This window comes from Thunnus maccoyii, chromosome 24 (assembly GCF_910596095.1).
Source record: "Thunnus maccoyii chromosome 24, fThuMac1.1, whole genome shotgun sequence".
Lineage (NCBI taxonomy): Eukaryota > Metazoa > Chordata > Actinopteri > Scombriformes > Scombridae > Thunnus > Thunnus maccoyii.
In genome coordinates this window covers 15,783,123-15,802,577 of record NC_056556.1, presented here as the reverse complement: position 1 = coordinate 15,802,577, position 19,455 = coordinate 15,783,123, and the positions used below count along the sequence as shown (strand labels likewise).

The window sequence follows — 19,455 nt, the reverse complement described above, 5'->3', positions numbered from 1 at the left end:
TGGTTTACATTTTAAAATAAGTCTGTATGAATCAAATATCCTCGTCACATATGGAATATGGAAAATGGATGTCCACTTCTGCCAGGAAAGGAAAAGAAATATGAAAAGTTATGCACGATAAAAAATTAAAAATCACGAGTTTACTTACTATCTCATAATTTTGACCAAGAATTCTGACTTTGTATCTCATCATTTTGACTTAGTATGTAGAAAAGTTTGACCTGAGTATTTTGATTTTTATCATGCCTAACTTTTCACGTATTTTTTTTCCCATTTTTCCCAAAAACCATAAAAATATTTGCCAAAACACACAGATTAGGATAGTCAGGTCATGGCTACAGTTTTTTCTCCTCAGCCACTAGATGTCAGTGTTGTGTTAGCCAACAAGTCCCTCAGATAGCAGTGCGGTCTCCAGTATCTGCTACTGATTATCATCAATGTAATCCAGGCATAGTGTCAGTTGTTTTTACTTTTCAGAGGAGAAAAAAACATGGCAGAAATGTATTCAGTAACCATATAAAATAACATAAAATACAGGATTAGGTTATATTAGACTCCTTTCATATTTTATAGACAAAATAATTAATTGGTTAATAAAAATATAATTAAAAGATGCATTAATAATTAATTAATTAATTAATGATAATTGCCCTGAAGTTGTACATATTTAACTAAAGCTGCAATCCTCAAGTGAATGTTCCTTGGACATGTGGGTCTTGGCTTGAGTCTGTGTGTGTGTGTGCGAGTGCATGTGTGCACACATGCAGGTATTTACCATTAAAACCTTTCATCCATATCTGGCTTATGGATACCGCAAAGCACTGAGTCATAATCACACTTGTTTTAAGTGAGCAACAATCATGGAGGTGTTAAAAGTTAAAGCCACATGTGTGGAAAGTTTGTGGTTTGAAAGGGCTTTCTGTACTTCAGAGCAGCTAACATGAGAATCCTCTGGTTCTGAGCTGACCCTTCTCGCATGACCCTCTGGTACGCTGATCTGTATTTGTTTACGGAGTGAAAAGCAGCTTTGTTGTGTGAGAATCTTGCAACCTCAGAGCACTAAGCCTGGAAGACTTTATACTCCAGCCACTGATCCTAAGAGGCGCTGCAAGCCTGTGCCACCAGTTAAGGTCACCAGCAAGGACCCCAGTGGGAATCTGACCTCCTTCTTCCCCTTGATCACCACTATTCAACTGTACTGTGATTACATTGTAAAAATTTAATTTCCTGTGCTTTTGTAATTGTTTTCTCTAAACAAATAGAATGAGCACACCCTTAGGGAGCATAGTTTCCCCAAGTGTTTTGGTGCATTTTCCTCTCCACCAATGTCTCTGTACCAACACTTTTGTTTTTAACTCTGTATCTCGACATCATTGTAAATGAGAGAAATCTCAATGATTTTTGAGGCTTAAATAAAGGTTTGAATGAATGAATGAACTTTCTTTATCTTGATCCAGATTGGTTAATACAATAAATGCAGGATTGGTGACTAAATATGTTTTATTTTACAGTTGGCCTCTGATTGGCTGCTGTGTGTGGCTACATACTGTATGTATATGAAGGAGAAGCAGAAAGTGAAACCAGGGAGACATAATGTTTATTATCTTCATATGCAGTTTTGTCCTGATGTGTTTGTAATAGTGTAATCCTGGAGCCTCAAATTTAGTTCTACTTTGACTGTCTCACTTCATAATAAACACTTACTCTTCACCTCCCAAATGGCTTGTATTGTGAGTACTACTGCAGCTACTATTATTACAACTTCTACATTTATCACTGTAAAAACTCTTAGAGGGAAAAGGGTTTATTTAAAGGGTTACTCCAGAAATTTTGATTTGCACTTCCATAAAATTGGGGGATATTTTGAAAGAATTGTACAAATTGAAGCAGCAGAGGTCAAGATATCTTGACTTTTCAGTCCTTAGTATGAGTCGAGCTTGTGCATTTCCCATAATGCAACTCATTAGACTCTCTGCTTACTAAATACCCGCTTTCAAATGCCACACCTCTAAACAGGCTTTCTGTTTAGAAATGTAAGCACAAGCTGAGATAACCATGATGACACCATCAGGTTAAAAGTATCTATCAGAGCGATAGGAGACATTATACAACTGTTTTGTACAGGCTGAACTTCATGTGTAAAATCAGTGGAATGTCTCTTTGATGCCACTACCTGTCAACCTGTCAACTACCTCTACTACTGACACTGTACCAGATGTAGGATGAAGTCATTGTTTTGCAAGTCTCAAGTCATTTGTCAGATTACAAGTTCAGTACAAGTCACACATTTCGGATTTTAAGTCCTTATGCAACTTCAGAGTACAACATATCAACAACAGCGTGTTGCTTCTCTGCTTCAAAGTATGTCAGTTGAGAGTCTTTCCCTCAGCCAGAAACTGATACTCAAACTGAAGCTGCTCCAGAGAATCATCTGGAAAGACGACAGAGTGAGAGATTTTCTGGGAATACGAGTACAAGCGCCCGTCCTCAGAACTATTCACAGCGGGGTAGTAGAATGTGGCAGCCTCGTGGAGTTGAAAATTAACCAGTGGTGGAAAGAATCCCAAAATACCTTGCAGAGCTAGAGGAGCTCCTAATTTGAACTAAAAAAAGAAAGAAAGCTAGCAACCGAATATGCAAGAGGAGAAAGATAGGACAAACAAAACGATGTATTTACAGAATCATAAAATCAATTTAAAGCAATAGATGCTTTATCCAATAAATTTGCAGCACACCTAGGCATGAGCACAAATAAAACATCCCTGGTGTCAAACTCACAAAGGAACAAAAAACACCCAGATTAGTGTTGAAATAAACCTGTGTGGGAACGTATCAGTATGATACATCCCATGAACTGGCTGCAAAACATAGAGATGCAAAACAACAACATTCATCATTCAGCAATATTCCTTCAGTATTGCTGCCAGTTTCTGTATATCTTTGCCAGTTAAATGTCAACAATAATCTCTTTGTTCCTCTTGTTTTTGCCTCGGGCTGTTTATAACTGCCGTCAAATGCAATGCACTACTAAATCCTGGTGGAGGTGTTTATGTTTTTGCTCATATCTCAGATTATAGGTGGCGGGCTAATGCTGAAAACACATGCTTCGGCCTGAGCTTAACCCCAATAATTTAACACTTGTGCAAAAACAGAAAAATAGGCAATGGCCAAGTGTCATCAGGATCACATACACAATCACACGGGCATCAACAATAACAATAATGAGAACAATACTGATTAGACAGGGATTACCCTTAATCTGCAGTATCTGTGTTGTTTTAACGGGGAGATATGCTCATTACAAAGGGGTTAAAGAGGGGTACCCCCCCATCATCTACACAATCTGATTCACACTGACACCTAAGTGACAGAGGTGTAATCTGCTTGCTGAGAGATTATGAAAACCAATCCAAGTGTGTGTTTGGGGGGGGGTTCACAGGGGTCTGATGGCTGCACTGCTCTGCACGGACATGATCTAATGATCATGAAGATCACAGGGAGAATTACTAACATAATTACCGAGATGATCTGATGAACAGATGTCTGCCAGCTTCCTCCTGTCATCTGACAGTGCAGCTGCCCCCGTTATTCATGGCTGCCTTTTAGTGTTTTCTGTTTGTCTCAGATTGTGATCTTCACTGAGGAAATAAAGTATTTTTCTTGTCAAAATCATGTGTGGGAAGAAGACGCAGAGAATAAACCTGCAGCAGCCAGACGATGGCAGCATTTCTGCAGCTTGAGTTAACACTGAAGCCTCTGACGCATTTGCTTTAGTCATCCCTCCTGTGTGAGATGGCTGTTTTTCATTCAACATGAACATTTTGTAAATATGCAGCAAAGTGCACCATAAGCATAAAAGAAAATCATCTCACAAGCAAAACAAGGTTGCCTCTCTTTGCTCGATTGAATTTTTTTTTACATAGCAAAGTCTACGTTTCCAAGAGATAATGATCATAATTATAACCAAACACCGTTCAAATGTTAGATGGGAGGTGTTGAAATAGGAAACGCAAGGTTCCAATTGGAGAGGAATACCCACAGGTTTAAAAATAGGCCACAACACTCCTTATATAACAATTGGGACGTCAGGGTTGTTTACAGTCTTACTGCCTGATAAATGAATGGCTACAATCCAGCATTATGTTGCACATAGCAAATCCTCATTAATCCAAATGGGCTCATTTGTCCTGTCAGTCACACTGTTATTTTTTAAAATAGGAGCATATTTTAATGGATCTATCATTCTGTTCTGCTACATTTAACCAGGCGTATAAAACGAGCATTGTGTGTGTTTTTAGAGACACTTATTATACAGCAGAATATACAATCATTTATGTAATTCAAAGGGCTTCTGATAATTTCTGTTTCTATATGAGAGAGCTGCTGGAAAAGAGGGGCGGGGTTTGCCTGCCTTGAATTATTTAAGCAGCCAATAAGCAGCGCCAGAGCCGGATGATAGACAGGCACGGCCCCTGCAGGACGCACCGCCCCGCTATGACTCTGTGTTTTGGTCTGTTTTTAGAGCAGCAGCGTCACATGTTGTTTTTCTCCAGGATCAGATCAGTCTCTGGTCTGGTCCGACTGCACTGTTGCTTCTACCGCGGCGGACAGCGGACACATCTATCGGTGTCTGCTATGGATTAGATTTTTTTTTTCTTCTTTTAAAAAAACGGGTTACCCTTGAAGTTTTTATTTTTTATTTTTTTTGCTGCGAGTTATCCATAAAAGGACTTTGCTTATCTGGAACTTGAAAAGAGACGTGGAGAGAAATGGCAAGTCCTCCGGCGACGGGAGGACACCTGTTATCTAATGGGACGAACGGTGTGAAGAAGTGCGGCTACCTGAGGAAGCAGAAACACGGACACAGGCGCTTTTTCGTGCTCCGGGAGGCGACCGACCGTTGCCCTGCCCGGCTGGAGTATTATGAAAGCGAGAAGAAATGGAGAAACAAGTCCGCGGCGAAGCGGGTCATAACTTTGGACTCCTGTCTGTGCGTAAACAAACGGGCCGACGCCAAACACAAGCACCTCATCGCCCTCTACACCAAGGACGAGTACTTCGCTGTGGCTGCGGACAACGAGCAGGAGCAGGAGAGCTGGTACGGGGTTTTGACTGATCTCATAGCGGAGGGGAAAGTGTACGACAGCCCCGCTTCCACCTCTTCTTTAGTGGGCTTTGAGGAGTCCAGCTACGGACTCATTACTCCTGCAACTGCTGTCTATAAGGAGGTGTGGCAGGTCAACTTGAAATCCAAAGGCTTGGGTCAGATCAAGAACCTCACAGGAGTATACAGGCTGTGTTTGTCCAGCCGGACCATCAGCTTTGTCAAACTGAACTCAGAAACAGCTGCTGTCAGTTTACAGCTCATGAACATCCGGAGATGTGGCCATTCAGACAGCTTCTTCTTCATTGAAGTGGGCAGGTCAGCGGTTACAGGGCCAGGGGAGTTCTGGATGCAGGCAGAGGACTCAGTGGTGGCACAGAACATCCATGAGACCATCCTAGAGGCCATGAAAGCCATGAAGGAGCTGTCTGAGTTCAGGCCGCGGAGCAAAAGCCAGTCTGCCAGCACTAACCCCATCTCTGTGCCCACACGACGCAACCTCAACAACCTCCCCCCCAGTCAGACGGGCCTGGTGAGGCGATCCAGAACAGATAGCATGGCAGCCACGTCCCCAGGGAGAAAGTTCACATCCTGTCGGATAAGAACGGCCAGCGAGGGAGATGGAAGCGTGACCCGGCCTGTGTCCATGTCCATATCTGTGAACGGGAGTCCCACCAGTCCAAACTCTGGGAATCACCTCAGCAGGTCCCATACACTCAGCAGTGGGCGCACCTGCAGAATGCTTGAGTCCTCCTCCAACCTGCATCACAGCCGGTCCATGCCAGTGTCCAACTCCCCTCCAGCTGCCTCCAGCCCCATCAGTATGTCTCCCAGAGGGGGGGCTAGTATCTCCACTCCTGACAAAGCCAGACGGCCCTTCAGCTGCAGCGCCTCCATCTCTGGCTCCCTCAGCGACACCGGCTTCATGCTGTGTGATGATTACAGCTGCAGCCCGGGTGAACCCAAGTTCCTCCCCCTGACCCGCAGCGACACCCCTGACTCCCTGTCCAGCACGCCTCCATCCCGTGACATCGGTGACCCTTGTGGCTACATGATAATGGAGGGGGCCAACGGCAGCAGGTCCGGCAGCGAGGGTCTGGCTTACAGGAAGCGGACGCACTCCCTCACCACACCGCGTCAACAGAGAGTGGTGGCACCGCTGTCCTCTGCCTCCCTGGATGAGTACACGCTCATGAGGATGGCCCACGGACACAACTCTCACTCTGCCTCACCCAAAGTGTGCTACCCTGAGGACTATGGTGACATAGAAATCGGTTCATCCAGGAGCTCCAGTAGTAACCTTGGCGATGATGGCTACATGCCCATGACGCCGGGTGTAGCGCCGCAGTCTGGCAAGGTAGACAACTACGTGCCCATGAGCCCCATGTGTGTCTCAGCACCGAAGCAGATTGTGAACCCTAGGGTGCATCCTCAGGCAGCTGCCAGCGGGGGCTATAAGACCAACTCCCCCTGCAGCAGCTCTCTGGAGGACAACGGTTACATGAGAATGTGGTGTGGCTCCAAATCCTCTATGGAGAGCCCAGATAGGCATGGTGAATACATGAACATGTCACCTGGAAACCCACCTCCACTCCAGACCCCCCCTGACTACTACTTGGGCCTGCTGGCTGGGGAACCAGCATCAGTGAGGTCTGCTTACCAGGCCGGTTCCCTCACCCTCCCTGCTAAACTTCAAGCCTCTAAAAATGAAGATAACAGCCAGTATGTGTTGATGAGCCCTCAGAGTTTGAGGCAGAGGGCAGCGGAGTCTGACTACTATTCAGTAATGCAGCCAAGTGCAGCTCAGACCTCACCGCTGAGCCCTTCAGTACCCTCCCCGGTCAGACACGGCCGGGCGGAGTCCCTGCCCTACAGAGGGAGGCTGGGCAGGCCTAACAGGCTATCCTTGGACACCCTGAGGACCCTGCCCAGCATGAACGAACACCCCCTGCCCGGAGAGCCCAGGAGCCCCGGGGAGTACATTAACATCGACTTCAGCGGCACCAGATTCTCCCCGCCCTCCATCGAGTCCACAGAGAGCCAGTCCTCATCTCTGGCTTCCAGCGGCGGGGGCCCGAGGAGATCCTGTCTGACAGACTACATAAACCTGGAGCTGGGCTCACACTCACCCAAGGAGGCTGACACTCCCGCTGAGCGCTTGGACGCACTCCCAGAGCTATCCATGTGCCCCTGCTCAGGGGAGGATGGAGTGTACCATCTGGATAGTAAGAAAGGGTCTCAGGGCCTGAATGATGAGGGGAAAAATGACTACACTGAGATGACATTTGGAATGACTAGCTCGCCTCCACAGCTTGTTCCTCAGAACACGGCAAGGTATGTGTGTCTGTGTTTGGTTATTATCATTCATTTCAACAGTGATTACAGGGAAGGCCAAAAATAGTGATTCGGTCATTAACAGGAATTGAAGGCCGTTTTTAATTTGAGGTTTGTACTGTGTGCTGAAACAGACATTTTAATTACTCTGAACGTACATTTTTACTCAATGAACGCGTGTTCAGTGTGTCAGGGAAAGTGTCTTGATAGTCAACATTATGTACATTGATAATATGAATGATCCTTGATTGATTTCCTTTATGAAATCAATATTGATCACAAAGGAGATGACTGTAACAAGAAGCAGATACGTTCATTTTTAAGCTTCAATGCAATTAGAATGTGAATTGCAAAAGGGGTTGTGACCCAACTTCAAATAAATGTCCTTAATATTTTAGTAGTTTGGCTGTATTTTGTTAATAGTTTGATCTCTTATTTACTAGTATGAGAATAAAGCTTTTGCTAACTAGTAATATAATGTTTTGTATATAGCAGCCAGAGCAGCAGGGAGAGGAGGCTCTCTCTGGAGGACCAGGGAGTCCCGGAAAGCATTGGGGTCTTCCTGCTCGGGGCCGCCTCTTCCTCCACAGTAGACCCCGACTGCTCCGCCAAGGTGATCCGGGCCAATCCGCAGGGACGTCGGCGCCACAGCTCCGAGACCTTCTCCTCCACCGCCACTGTAACCCCCGTGTTCCCCTCCTTCGCCCGCGGCGACGCCGTGAAGAGGCACAGCTCGGTAGAGAACATCTCATCCCGGAGCAGCGAGGGCTCGGACGAGGAGTACGGCAGCCCGGTGAACCGGCAGAACTCGGCCGGCTACCCCAATGGACTGAACTACATTGCATTGAACCTGCTGGACAACAGAGGCGTGGAGAAATGCGAGGACCTGGTTGGCTTCAAACCCACCAGCAGCTGCAAAGGGGGTATCAATGGATTACACAACACACCATATGTCTGTTTGGGATTCAAGGAGGCTGCAACCACTGCCAAGGGTGAGTTAGGTTGATGTCAGATGTGTTACTGCTAAATAATTGATCTAAACTTTCAGCTTTAAGTCCTGCAGGTGTTCTTGTGAAAGGAGAGCTTAAAATATGTTAGTAATGTGAAAGGTAGCTCCTTTTATTTCTAACAGATGACCAAATCTTGGGTTTATTCTATAAAAATAACTGCATTGTACAGATGGTGGTCAAATAGGAGGGAAAAAAAACACAAACTTGCATTTCCCCTAAATTCAAATTCAAACTGACTCTGTGGATTTCAAAGTACATAAGTAGGAGGTGCTGATGCTGCCTTCAGGTGCTCCTCTTAAGCTCCTACTTTCAAGTACTTAGTGATCCCGTAAAAGCATTTTTGTTGCCATAACCCTCTTGTGCAACGAAACAAAAGAGTGCAGTTTGGATTGTCAAAACAAAAAAAGAGAGATGTATGATCGGAGTCGCAATCATTGTTCTAATGTAAACAGTTCTCCGGGATCATTCATGTTTGGTAATCCCAGTTGTTTCCCACAGTATGTGAAGGCAGCACGAGGCTGCTATGAAACGTGACCGGGCTGAGAGCTCTGAAGTAAACAAGCACCATGATAGAGCAGAACGCTGCCTCGCTGCTGCTGCTGCTGTCGTGGGCTGCAGATACCAAAAATACACGAGTGGGCTTCAGCAATCCACCGACGCTACTTGTGAATGAAAAATTTTCACAAAATGATAAATTGTAGATTCATTTTAAAACCTTCAGACACGAGTATACGGTAGCTTAGAAATCGGAGGCATTAAATAGTTCCTTATCAAGTCAATAAAACTGGTTTATTATGGCTTGTTATTAGCAGTAATACCAAAAGAATGCCTCTGAGCCGTTAGTGAGGACGCCCTATCAGTTGTAATGTCACACTGAGCCACGAGCATTTCCGGCTGTTGTTTTTCAGTCGGGTAGGCATTAGGATGTGTTGCACATCAATGTGACCTCTTATTCCCACCGTCCCATGATCACTACCGTGTCCCAGAATATCCCGATCAATAGAATAAAGCTCCGGCGTAGAACGGGAGACGGCGTAAACAAAAGAAGCGAAGGCAGATCAGAATGTTGACATTAAAGCCAAGTTTGACCCTCTGTCCCCGCGCTGTTTATTGGACACAGCGAGCTCACATGTGTTTGCGAGTAGGTAGAGGTGGGTGGGGGTTTTTTTTCGAGCGCTGACATGTGAGGCCCGAGCACAAGTGGATATGTGTTTGTGTGTGTGTGTGTGTGTGTGCGTGCGTCCTTGTAGGCAGGGAGGGAAAACAACAAAGTGGGCGAGTTGCTATGCGGCCATCAGGTAACTGGATGTCACGGTCCGCATTCCTGGCGGAGCGGGTTTGAAAAGTTGCTGCGAGAGGGGCCTGTTTTTGTCTCGGCTCCAGGTCATTTGAATAGAAAGTGGCTTTTATTTCACCACAAGGCCCCTGTGTACCAGACAGGGGGACTGAGAAGCTATATTATGTTTTCATTTTTAAACATACAGACCAAAAAAAAAAAAAGCTTTAAAAGTTATTATTTGCACAGTCAGTGATGCTCTGGCAAATAAAGAGGAATGTACCAACAACAAGCAACCACCATAGTATGGAAAATCAGTTATTTTCCCAGAGAAGCCTTGATTTATGCTCTCTTGTCACAACTGTGTGACATCCCTGTGACAGTGATGTGTACATGATTGAAGTCAAATGGCTGTCCTGCAGTTAAATAGGCAGTAAACCGAGTTAATGATGGTTATCTGCGTCCCCCGCGCAAATTGAATTTACAGAAAAATGAACGACCGACAACATGTGCTGGCCTCGGTTGTTTGTTTTTATCTCGCGCCGTATTATTGCTTGGCACGTGTGTCGCACTCCTGTTTTGATGGGAGTACAATTATTTTTATGGCGCTAATAAAGCCTGCTGAATGTAATTGACTAGGGAAAGAGAGAGAGAGAGAGGGAGGGAGGGGATAGAGTCGAGCACATACATGGGGACTCTTGCACGTACGCATGTAAATCAGTCAGGGGTATTTTTCTCTCAGGGATCTTTTTTTTTTTTTTTTTTTTTTTTTCCAGTGGCGTAGCCTGTATCTGTGAACACTTGGCAGGGATGTGCAGAGAGAAAGAAAGAGAGAGAGACAGAGAGAGAGAGAGAGCGGCCTGTTTTGTTTTCCAGCGCTGCTTCCCTGACTGTTTGTGGGAGAGCGAATGAATGCGTGCATAATGGGGCAGGATGGCACGTGCAGTCCGCTGCCCTTCTGCCTCATTAGGCTGTTCACTTAGCAGAAGTAAGACAAGCAGAGAAGGGGGGGGGGGGAGATGGAGTGCAGCCTTGTATGCTCAGTAGAGAGAAGAGAGGAGGGGAGGGGAGGGGCTTGAGCTTTTTAAAGCAACAAACAAACTCATTGGTGAGGCCCCCTTCGAAGCAAGGTGCATTCTGGGAACGCAGGAGCCCCGGGATGGCAGACTCGATTGCTTGTTTACTGAACACTCCGTCCTACTGCTGTGTGGCGAAGCAGGGTGAAGGAGGTCAAAGTGTGCTACGGGAAAGCGGGTGAGGGGGGGGGGGGGGGGGGGGGGGGGGGGGGGGGGTTTGGCGGTGGACGGCTTTGATTCCATGTTTATCAGGACGTCACGCTGGGCCCCCGGACCATGCGCCACCCTGACCCAAAAGTCTGCAGGTTTTTTCATTCCAGCCAAACACCTCTGCGCCTCCACTCTGATTAGTGAAATGTAGTTTGGCTGGAATGAAAACTTGCTGACTCTCTTAGTCGGGGTAACATCCGGTTAAACACCACCTCTCCGGAGGAAGATGTGGCTGTAGCGCTAAACCCAAGCTAGGCACGGTTGCCAAACTAACCCTGTGGAATTTAGCCCCCCCAGACCCATGTGACAGCCCCCTCGGTATGAAACGTGACCGCACTGCTTCCAGTCAACAAAACAACATATAAACCCTGCGGTCACAAGCTTTTGACAGCTGGATACTTTTCTTTTTTTTTCGGTGCACCACCTAGAGTCAGCTTAGATGTCTTAACACCTGGCATAAGGGTCAGGTGTTTGTTTACCTCTTGTTCTGTCAGAGGGCCAGCCCATGTGACTCGGAGGTGGTGTTTACCTCTGCTTTACCCGAGCTGCCCGTCTCCTCTAGCAGCCCTGGCTAGCCGCAGCTCAGCCAGGTGGATGTTCTGTACCAGACCCAGATTAGCCGAGTCAGCCGTCTCTGTTTCCACCTCCTCGTTTGACTAATACTTTTATCTGACGGCAATGACGGCTCCTGCTTCCTCTCTGACAATTCAAGGCGCTTGATTAGCACAGTGAGATGATTCTTACCACATTAGGCTCGTACGCCGGTTTGCTGGTGTATTGATTTGATTGGCTTTTACTAGGGGATGTGCACGCCTGAAAGGATTAATAACTTTGATTAATCATTTCAGGATCAGCACCAGCATCAGGGTGGCTTGTAGAAGATAGAGGGATGGGGGGTGGGGGTGGGGGCGGGGGGTAAAAAAAAAAAAAAGGGGGGGGGGGGGGATCAGGGGGCTCCAAGACAGGAGGAGCCCTGCTGTGACCTGAGTGCTAGTGGCAGATGGCCACTCTCCGGAGGGCAAGTGTGTGAGAGTGTGTGTGTGTTTGGAGGAACTAGTGGGGGGTTGGGGGGGTTAAACACCTGCCTCCTCTGCCCTACCTTCACACACATGCAAACACTCTCATTACAGCAATTGCCCCGCCCCCTGCACTCACTCACACGTAAACATATACATACTACTATATGTTGTCTCTCTTTCATCACTACCTACTCACTATCCCTCCGCTAATGACAGCCCGGCCATCTGCCGCACCCACAGGCTGCAGAGAGCACGACCATCAGCACTATGTGTGTGTGTGTGTGTGTGTGTGTGTGTGTGTGTAATTCGCCCGCCAGATTAGAGGCATTCGTGTCCATCTACTCTCAAATCCCGCTTCCTCTCCAACGTCATTCAGTCAGTAGTATCGCCGGTGATGTCATCCCAGAGATGATGCGGTGGGTAGATCCGAACGCACCCAGCGACTGCCAGCAAATGTTACATATATCTATGTCGCCCACATTTCCGGTGATGTTCTGTACGGTGTAGAAAAGGGCAGCGAGCGGAACGAGGTCTAGTTGCACAGCCATGCGTCACTAACTGGCTCTGAGCGACTCTTGAGCGCGCTCTGAAGATGCAACGCACCCCACTCAGACTCTCGTTTTTCCTCCTCAACCTCCCTCTTTTCCTGTTTATGTGCTTTCCCTTGCTTTTTTTTCCTTTTACCTCCATGCCGCTCCGTCTCACACACATACTGCGACTGAGACATTTGCATATGAGGGCTGCATTGATACCACTTCATCCACTGCTTATCTTGATTTTCGTCACATTTTGTTCCGGCATTTGTCGAATTATTCGGAAAGGTGACACCTGATTTTAGCCATCAGCCTGATTGTCCAATCCATCAAGACACACACACATAAACACAAGCTGTTCAAATAGTTTATTTGCATCCTCGTCAGGGCTGCGTTAAATCCGCTGTCTTGCAAAAATTACAATGCAATGCAAACAGCCAGGGCAGGAAATTCAGAAATGCCATGTTACTTGATATATAGAGAACAAACATGCACACGTAACACCGCAGGCTCTTGTGTCAGAGTTTCCAGGCAGCGTGTGTGTGTGTGTGTGTGTATGTGTGTTCATGGCACAGGGAGGAGGGGGGCTAAAGTAGGCCGGGATGTTCCAGACAGAAGCGCTAGCTGCTAGATAACTGCGTGGCCAGCGTTCCCCACATTTAGCCAGCGACGGCTCCAGATGAGATTACAGCCTCTGCAGGCGAGATTAGACGGCCAGGGGGTAGATCAGCGAGAACCAGCGGCTACTCCATGCGCAGCAGCTGGGTAATACGTAACGCAAGGTGTGGGCATTTGTTAGCTCCAGCCTGTCCACATTTTGTTATTGAGCACAAAATCAACAGAAATCCTTTTTGGATATAAATTCTGGGTAGCAGTGAAGACAAATTCTTAGGTATGAGTTTGGCAATAACTCATCACATCAGCCAAACAGTTTTATCACGTCATTTATCAGATGTTGCTCCTCTTTGTTCTCAGAAATTAAGTCAGTATGTGCAAGTGAGTTCTGGATGTTTTCATAGTAAATTATATAAGATACAGGAACTTATCTCAGTGACTTGACACCCCTAGTGTCCTGAGCTACCCTCCACCTTCCTTCATTTTATCATATTAAAAATATCTTAAAAAGATCTTGTCCTTCTGTAAGGGGAAATGTTATAGAGGGAGGGAAGATGGTGTTTTTTTTCTTTATATTTGCATTGGGTGACAGCTATGTATCTCAAAAAATGGCAACTTTTCAGGAACTAAGAAAAACAGCCTCGCTCTCTCAGCCTGACCGCTGTGCATATTTGAGGTTATCCAACGGCTTTTTAAAGAGTTTCATCAGCCTGAGAGTGATAGAAGTTTTCCCAGCCCCAAGACAACCATGTAATCCTTGTGTGGTTTCATGACACATGACTGCAACGAGGATATTGTCAGGAGCCGGGACCCTAACGTCTTGCTCCCCCTTCCCCACACACACACACACACACACACACACACACATTGAGTTCCTCCTCAGCCGTTAGTGATTCACCACTGGACTCTTCCTGGAAGCTTCCAGTTGACCCAGTGTCCCTCCCTCCCCCACGACCACCGCCCTCACTCCAAGTCAATCTTTCCCTCTTTCTGCTTGCAACGCTCCCACCCCTGCACACACACGATGAAAGACCACACAACAGTATATAATTATCCATATTTGTCATATGTGGTTGTCATAAACAACCACATGTATGTATAATATGTAGAATATACTGTATTTATAATATCAGAGATGCATCAGCTACTGTACTGCTCGCTGCCACTGCTGCTACATGGTCCTCCTCTGCTCAGCGTGTGTCCATAGCAACACGGAAGAGCGACAGGAGACCCCCCAACCCCCATCACTCTACATCCCAGATTATGTAATTATGACCGTTGCAACTGCCTTCCGATCCCAGCCTCCCCCAACATCTTTCAAGCGCTAACTGGGCAAAACGGCTGGTGTGTTCAGATCAGAAAATGACTGCCCAATAAGGCCAACCAAACGCACACACACAAAGACATACACACACTGTCGAACACCACAACATGAAGGCTCTCCTGCTATTGTTAATATGCTGCGGTGGACAGACATTAAAAGAAGTAACATGCCCAGAAATTAAACTAATGTGTTTTTAAGGGAAATAATAAAGTCGTAACATGCCACTTCCTCGCCGTCTACCTCGTGTGTTTGTAGCACTCACTGTTCCTGTTATTCAAGCTGTTTTCCCAATCTCCACTTGTTATTGTGGCACAAAAACACTAATCTGAGTCTGTGAATGAGTTCACACAGTACAGTATAAGACTCTGTTCTCTCAAACCTCTCTTGTCTGCTGTCTCAACGGTCTGCATTGTTGGCTCTGGTGTTTTTTTTGTGAGGGAAAAAAAAAAAAAAGATCAGACTACAAATTAGGGTTTACTTACTTTTTTTTTCACAACCAGACAGATGAAACTAAACATCTGCGATGAAAGGAATGCTTAAAACATAACACCTGTTTCTTCTCATATACAAAGATTGCTTCTAAATTAACTGTGTTTCCATCAGAGCAAGTTTTATTAGAATGATTGTTATATTTGAGAATTTTTTTTAATAAAATTAACCCCAGTAGCACAAGAAGCTATATATATAAGCTATAGATTCACAAGTGTTTAGTTGTTAAAGAAAGTATGTGTTGAATAGTCACAGAAAATGGTTCCATGTGATTGGATATACCAAAACATTAAAGGTACCCTATACGTTTTGGACTAACACTAGTGCTATCTAGCAATGTTTTGATGAGCAAGCCCCCCTGTTTTGCGTTATTCAGTTAGTCAGTGGTGGCTTTAACATGCAAAGAAGTGCAGAAATATGCCCACATAGCAACAAGGGACGGAAGAAGAAGACTGCTGGCTAGCAAATGTGGATGTAAACAATTCAGAATTTCAAATATTTTTTAAAAAGAACAGCTTTGCAGATGTTTTATGAGGAAGGAAATGAACTCTGCGGTTTTTAGGATACACTCAATGTGTTTATGTGAGAAACACTGAATATAAACAGAAGTTTTGTTTACATGAAAACTTCACAGGGCGCCTTTAACTCTCCATGTGTTATTATTGCCTTTAGCTGGTTTATCTGTGTTTATTCACTCCCAGTCAGCTGATACAAGTGCACCACATTTTTATCTTATTTTTTACATGTCAAAAAATTTGAGTAAAATTTGCTTGACAGTTGGATGCAAATGGCTTCACAGGCTCTTCCTACAGAACTTAATAGTATGAGGTATTGTTATGGAATAAGTGATGTATAAAAAGTGCTGCTTTGATTTAATAGAATAACTTAAGCTTTGAACCTACCTGAGAGTTGAAATTATTAGATATTTCCATTAACTCCTTCTTTTTGTCTCTTTTTGTCTCTTTCAGACTGAAGGACTCTTCTGTCCTCTGACTTGGTGTCTTCATTGACCTGCTGCTCGGAAAAAAAAGAAAAAAAATCAACTTTGCCCTTCCACTGGCCTCTGTGGCCCTAAAAGACTGTCTGGACTCTCAACACCACACACACACACACACACACAAATACATACACACACTTAGGAAACAAGCAGGTCACCACCTATGCATGTCATGAATTAGCCTGAGGCAGGACAGGTGTGTTTGTGTATGTGTGTGTCTGTGGATGTGTGTGTGTCATGTATTGGTGTGTCTCATGTTCCCCGCGCTTTCAGAGGCCATTTCTCCTGTGACCCAAATTACAGCGCAAGCACAGAAGCAAAGATAGTCAGACAATAACAAAACTCTAATGGTACCCAGATTCTATTTATTTACTTGAGGGTAGTTTTATGACTGCCTGTGTGCGTGCGTGTGTGTTTTTGAGACAAAGTACGGCCAACTGGTATGTCAGTTAACAATTTAACAATGAAACCTACTAACTATAGAAATGGCCCAGGGAGCGAGGATACCAAGCCTGAGAGGCACACTGAGTATATAACTATATTTAGAATAGATATTTTATTTATTTTTGAAAGATGAATGTCTGATAAGACCTACCCAATGCCTTAATGTCTATACTGTCCTTATGTTTTCTATGAAATAAGAGATAAATATTCTATTGCAGTATGTCTGTTTGGACCTACATCTCTATATTGTTATTATCTTGTGGAAAGTTAGTTTACCATTAAAATATATAATTTCAGAAATGTACAGTACAGTGGGGCTGCTTCAGATCTGATTTATCGTATTGATATTAAAGTATTTTCTTAATTACTAATTTCTTATTTATTCTAACCTAGTTTATTTTTTGTCCAATCAAAGCGCTGGACTTAAAGAAATATATTTCTAAATGTCTTTAAGAGTTATGCATGTCTTTATAACTCAGCTCAGACCCCACAACATCAGGCATCTGAATGCACTGTACCTCCCACAGTTCCTCAGTCACTTGAGCCTGAAAACCTCACACACTCCTACCTTCAAACCTACAGCCTGCTGTTAAGTTTGACGCAGGCCACCCTGCTGTGATATCATTTGACGGTACAACTGTCTTAGTTGAGGTCAGGATGGAGGGGTGGAGCCAATGAAATATGTCGACATTGGGGCACAGTCGAGGTGTCAATGAACGAGTGCTGAAGTGGAGGGGAAAGGGGCCGCCAGTGTCAGCAGTGTTGGACAAGCACTGGGGGGAGGAGGGCTGTGTAACGAAGAAAAAAAATAGAAGAAGCCAACAGCCACATCTGGCGCCATCATGGAGGCTCACTGCAGAATCAGCTGTCTGGAAAATATAACTAGCTGGCTGAAGACAATTATGTAATATTACAAGTTAAAGCAACACTATGTAACTTTATTATGTGACAGTTATGTAACAATTGCAGGATAATATTAAATGCTAAAACAGTGTATCAGTAGCACAAGTAGAGATGAGTCAGTAATTCTATTATACAGCAATATCTAAAGTTTGCTAACATTAGCCACCATTAGTTACTGGTCGCACCAGACAAAATATTGAATTGAGTAAGGGTGGGTTTTATTACTGATGAATTCATTTTTTCATTTGTTACAAGAATGTGTCCTTCTCTCTTTCAAAAGCTTCTTTAAAATGTGAAACTGCGTGACTTTTGTTGAAAAGCAGCCTCTGCGGCTAAAAGTGGCATTTACAGGCTAATGCTAAATGCTAATATTTAGTCTAACAGTAGTACAAGTTGAGTAGCAAACTGACAGAAATAACAGTTACACAGCAATACCTATGTAAGTAGCACCAGCTACTGGTCATAGCAGACTAAGTAAGGCTGTAACAGGGAAACCACAAAGTGTACTGAAGGTACATTTTATTGCTGATGAATTCAATGTTTCACTTGTACGGAAGACGATTAGGGCCACATGTGAAAAATGTATTTTCACATGTAAAAGAGGAATACATTTTTCACATGTGGCCCTAATCCTCTTCTGTACATTTGTTAGAGGAAGAATGTGTTATTTGTTCTTTCAAAGGATACTTAATATTCTTTAGTTACCACTTTGGTCAGTGAAAAAATGATCCTGTGAACCTCCAAAATGGTCGCCAAGAGGGTTTGTTAGCATTTTCTAATAGCCCTCTATGGACATCCTGACTCTGTGGTCTTTGTGTCGTCTGCTGTGCCGACTCCCAACTGGCTCACAACCCCTTTAGTGTACAGTAGATTGTAAAACTTTTAACCATGTCTGAATGTATCACTGAGCTGGTGGGAACACCACAGAAACATAATGTGGGAAAATGGTTTTGACAGAGTTGAATAATATTGGAGCTGTACCATGCTCAGTCGTGGTATCTATTTATCTTCAGAGTCTTGAATGTGTATATTGTGTACATAGAAAGAGTTTAACTAAAAAAAATCTATTGAAAATACAGAGTACTTAGATTTTACCTATGTTGCAATGATATTCCTGTGTAAAGACTTTGGCTACCGATTTTTAAAAAGGGGATGGGGTTTTTGCTTTGGGGTTGTACAGTGTATTGTATGCTTTTCTCCCTCACAATGAATATATGAAAAAAAAAACTCTGTCTATTTTATTATAGAGATCTCTTTGCCTTGTCGACACACTTTACCTAATGGCATATGCAATAGTGACATGAATACAATCTAGTTTACAACCGTGGAACCAAATGTAACATTGCATTGATGATTTTTTTTCTTTTTTTTTGTGACGAGCAGAAGCAGTTTTGCTCTTTGTATATTTCTCTTTCTGCCAAGTGTTTTGTCTTTTGTTGCTGGGAACTTCGTTCTTGACACGTCTCAAAGCGCTTTTCCCCCCATGTCTGTGTCCATGGACAGATTCTTCTTTTACAGATTGATCTCGGATTGACTCAGTTTGAATGTGTCGTCGTCTTCCATTGTACATAGTTCGATATACTGTTTATTGTGATGCTCACAAGAGATGATTATAATGATTTATAAATTCTGGTAGTCAAGTATTGCTTTTGTCTGTATTGATTATGGATAGCAACCTACAGAAATAAATGAATTTATTTAAAGAGATACAACTTTGTCTTCATTATTGTATTTATTTCCACAATTAAAATATCATGTAGCTTTAATGACAATAATAATATCTTCTCACTACAATAATGTAATAATAATAATTTTCTATATAGAATTACCTGTTTCCAAGAAGTATGATAAAGATAAAAATAGATAAAAAATACTATGTTAAATGTTAATGTTGTGTTTTTTGTCAGAAGACTTATGTTAATTAACCATTCAATTAGCCAAAAAATATATGAAAATTGAGTTTAAGTGAGTTTATCCTCCACAAACTACTCATTTTAAATCTCACAAGACTTGAAATCCCATCATGCCCCTCTTCTCCCTCTTCCAAGTGGAATCTCATGCTTTTGGCACAGAGACAAATAGCTTCCTGAATGTGTGTTGAAAGAAGAGGATATCCCACCT

General features: G+C 44.0%; 1 protein-coding gene across 2 annotated transcripts; it reads left to right on the top strand.

Moving 5' to 3' along the window:
* Window positions 1-4,522: 4,522 nt before the first annotated feature.
* Window positions 4,523-18,545, top strand: LOC121892275 (insulin receptor substrate 2-like). 2 transcript variants are annotated; one of them, XM_042405220.1, is made up of 3 exons: window positions 4,523-7,438; window positions 7,934-8,430; window positions 15,959-18,545. In XM_042405220.1, the coding sequence occupies exons 1-3, from the start codon at window positions 4,770-4,772 to the stop codon at window positions 15,961-15,963; spliced, it is 3,171 nt and encodes a 1,056-aa protein (XP_042261154.1). In that variant the 5' UTR covers window positions 4,523-4,769; the 3' UTR covers window positions 15,964-18,545. The 2 variants fall into 2 exon arrangements, with proteins under 2 accessions (XP_042261154.1, XP_042261153.1); XM_042405219.1 differs by having other exon boundaries at window positions 7,931-8,430.
* Window positions 18,546-19,455: the final 910 nt, after the last annotated feature.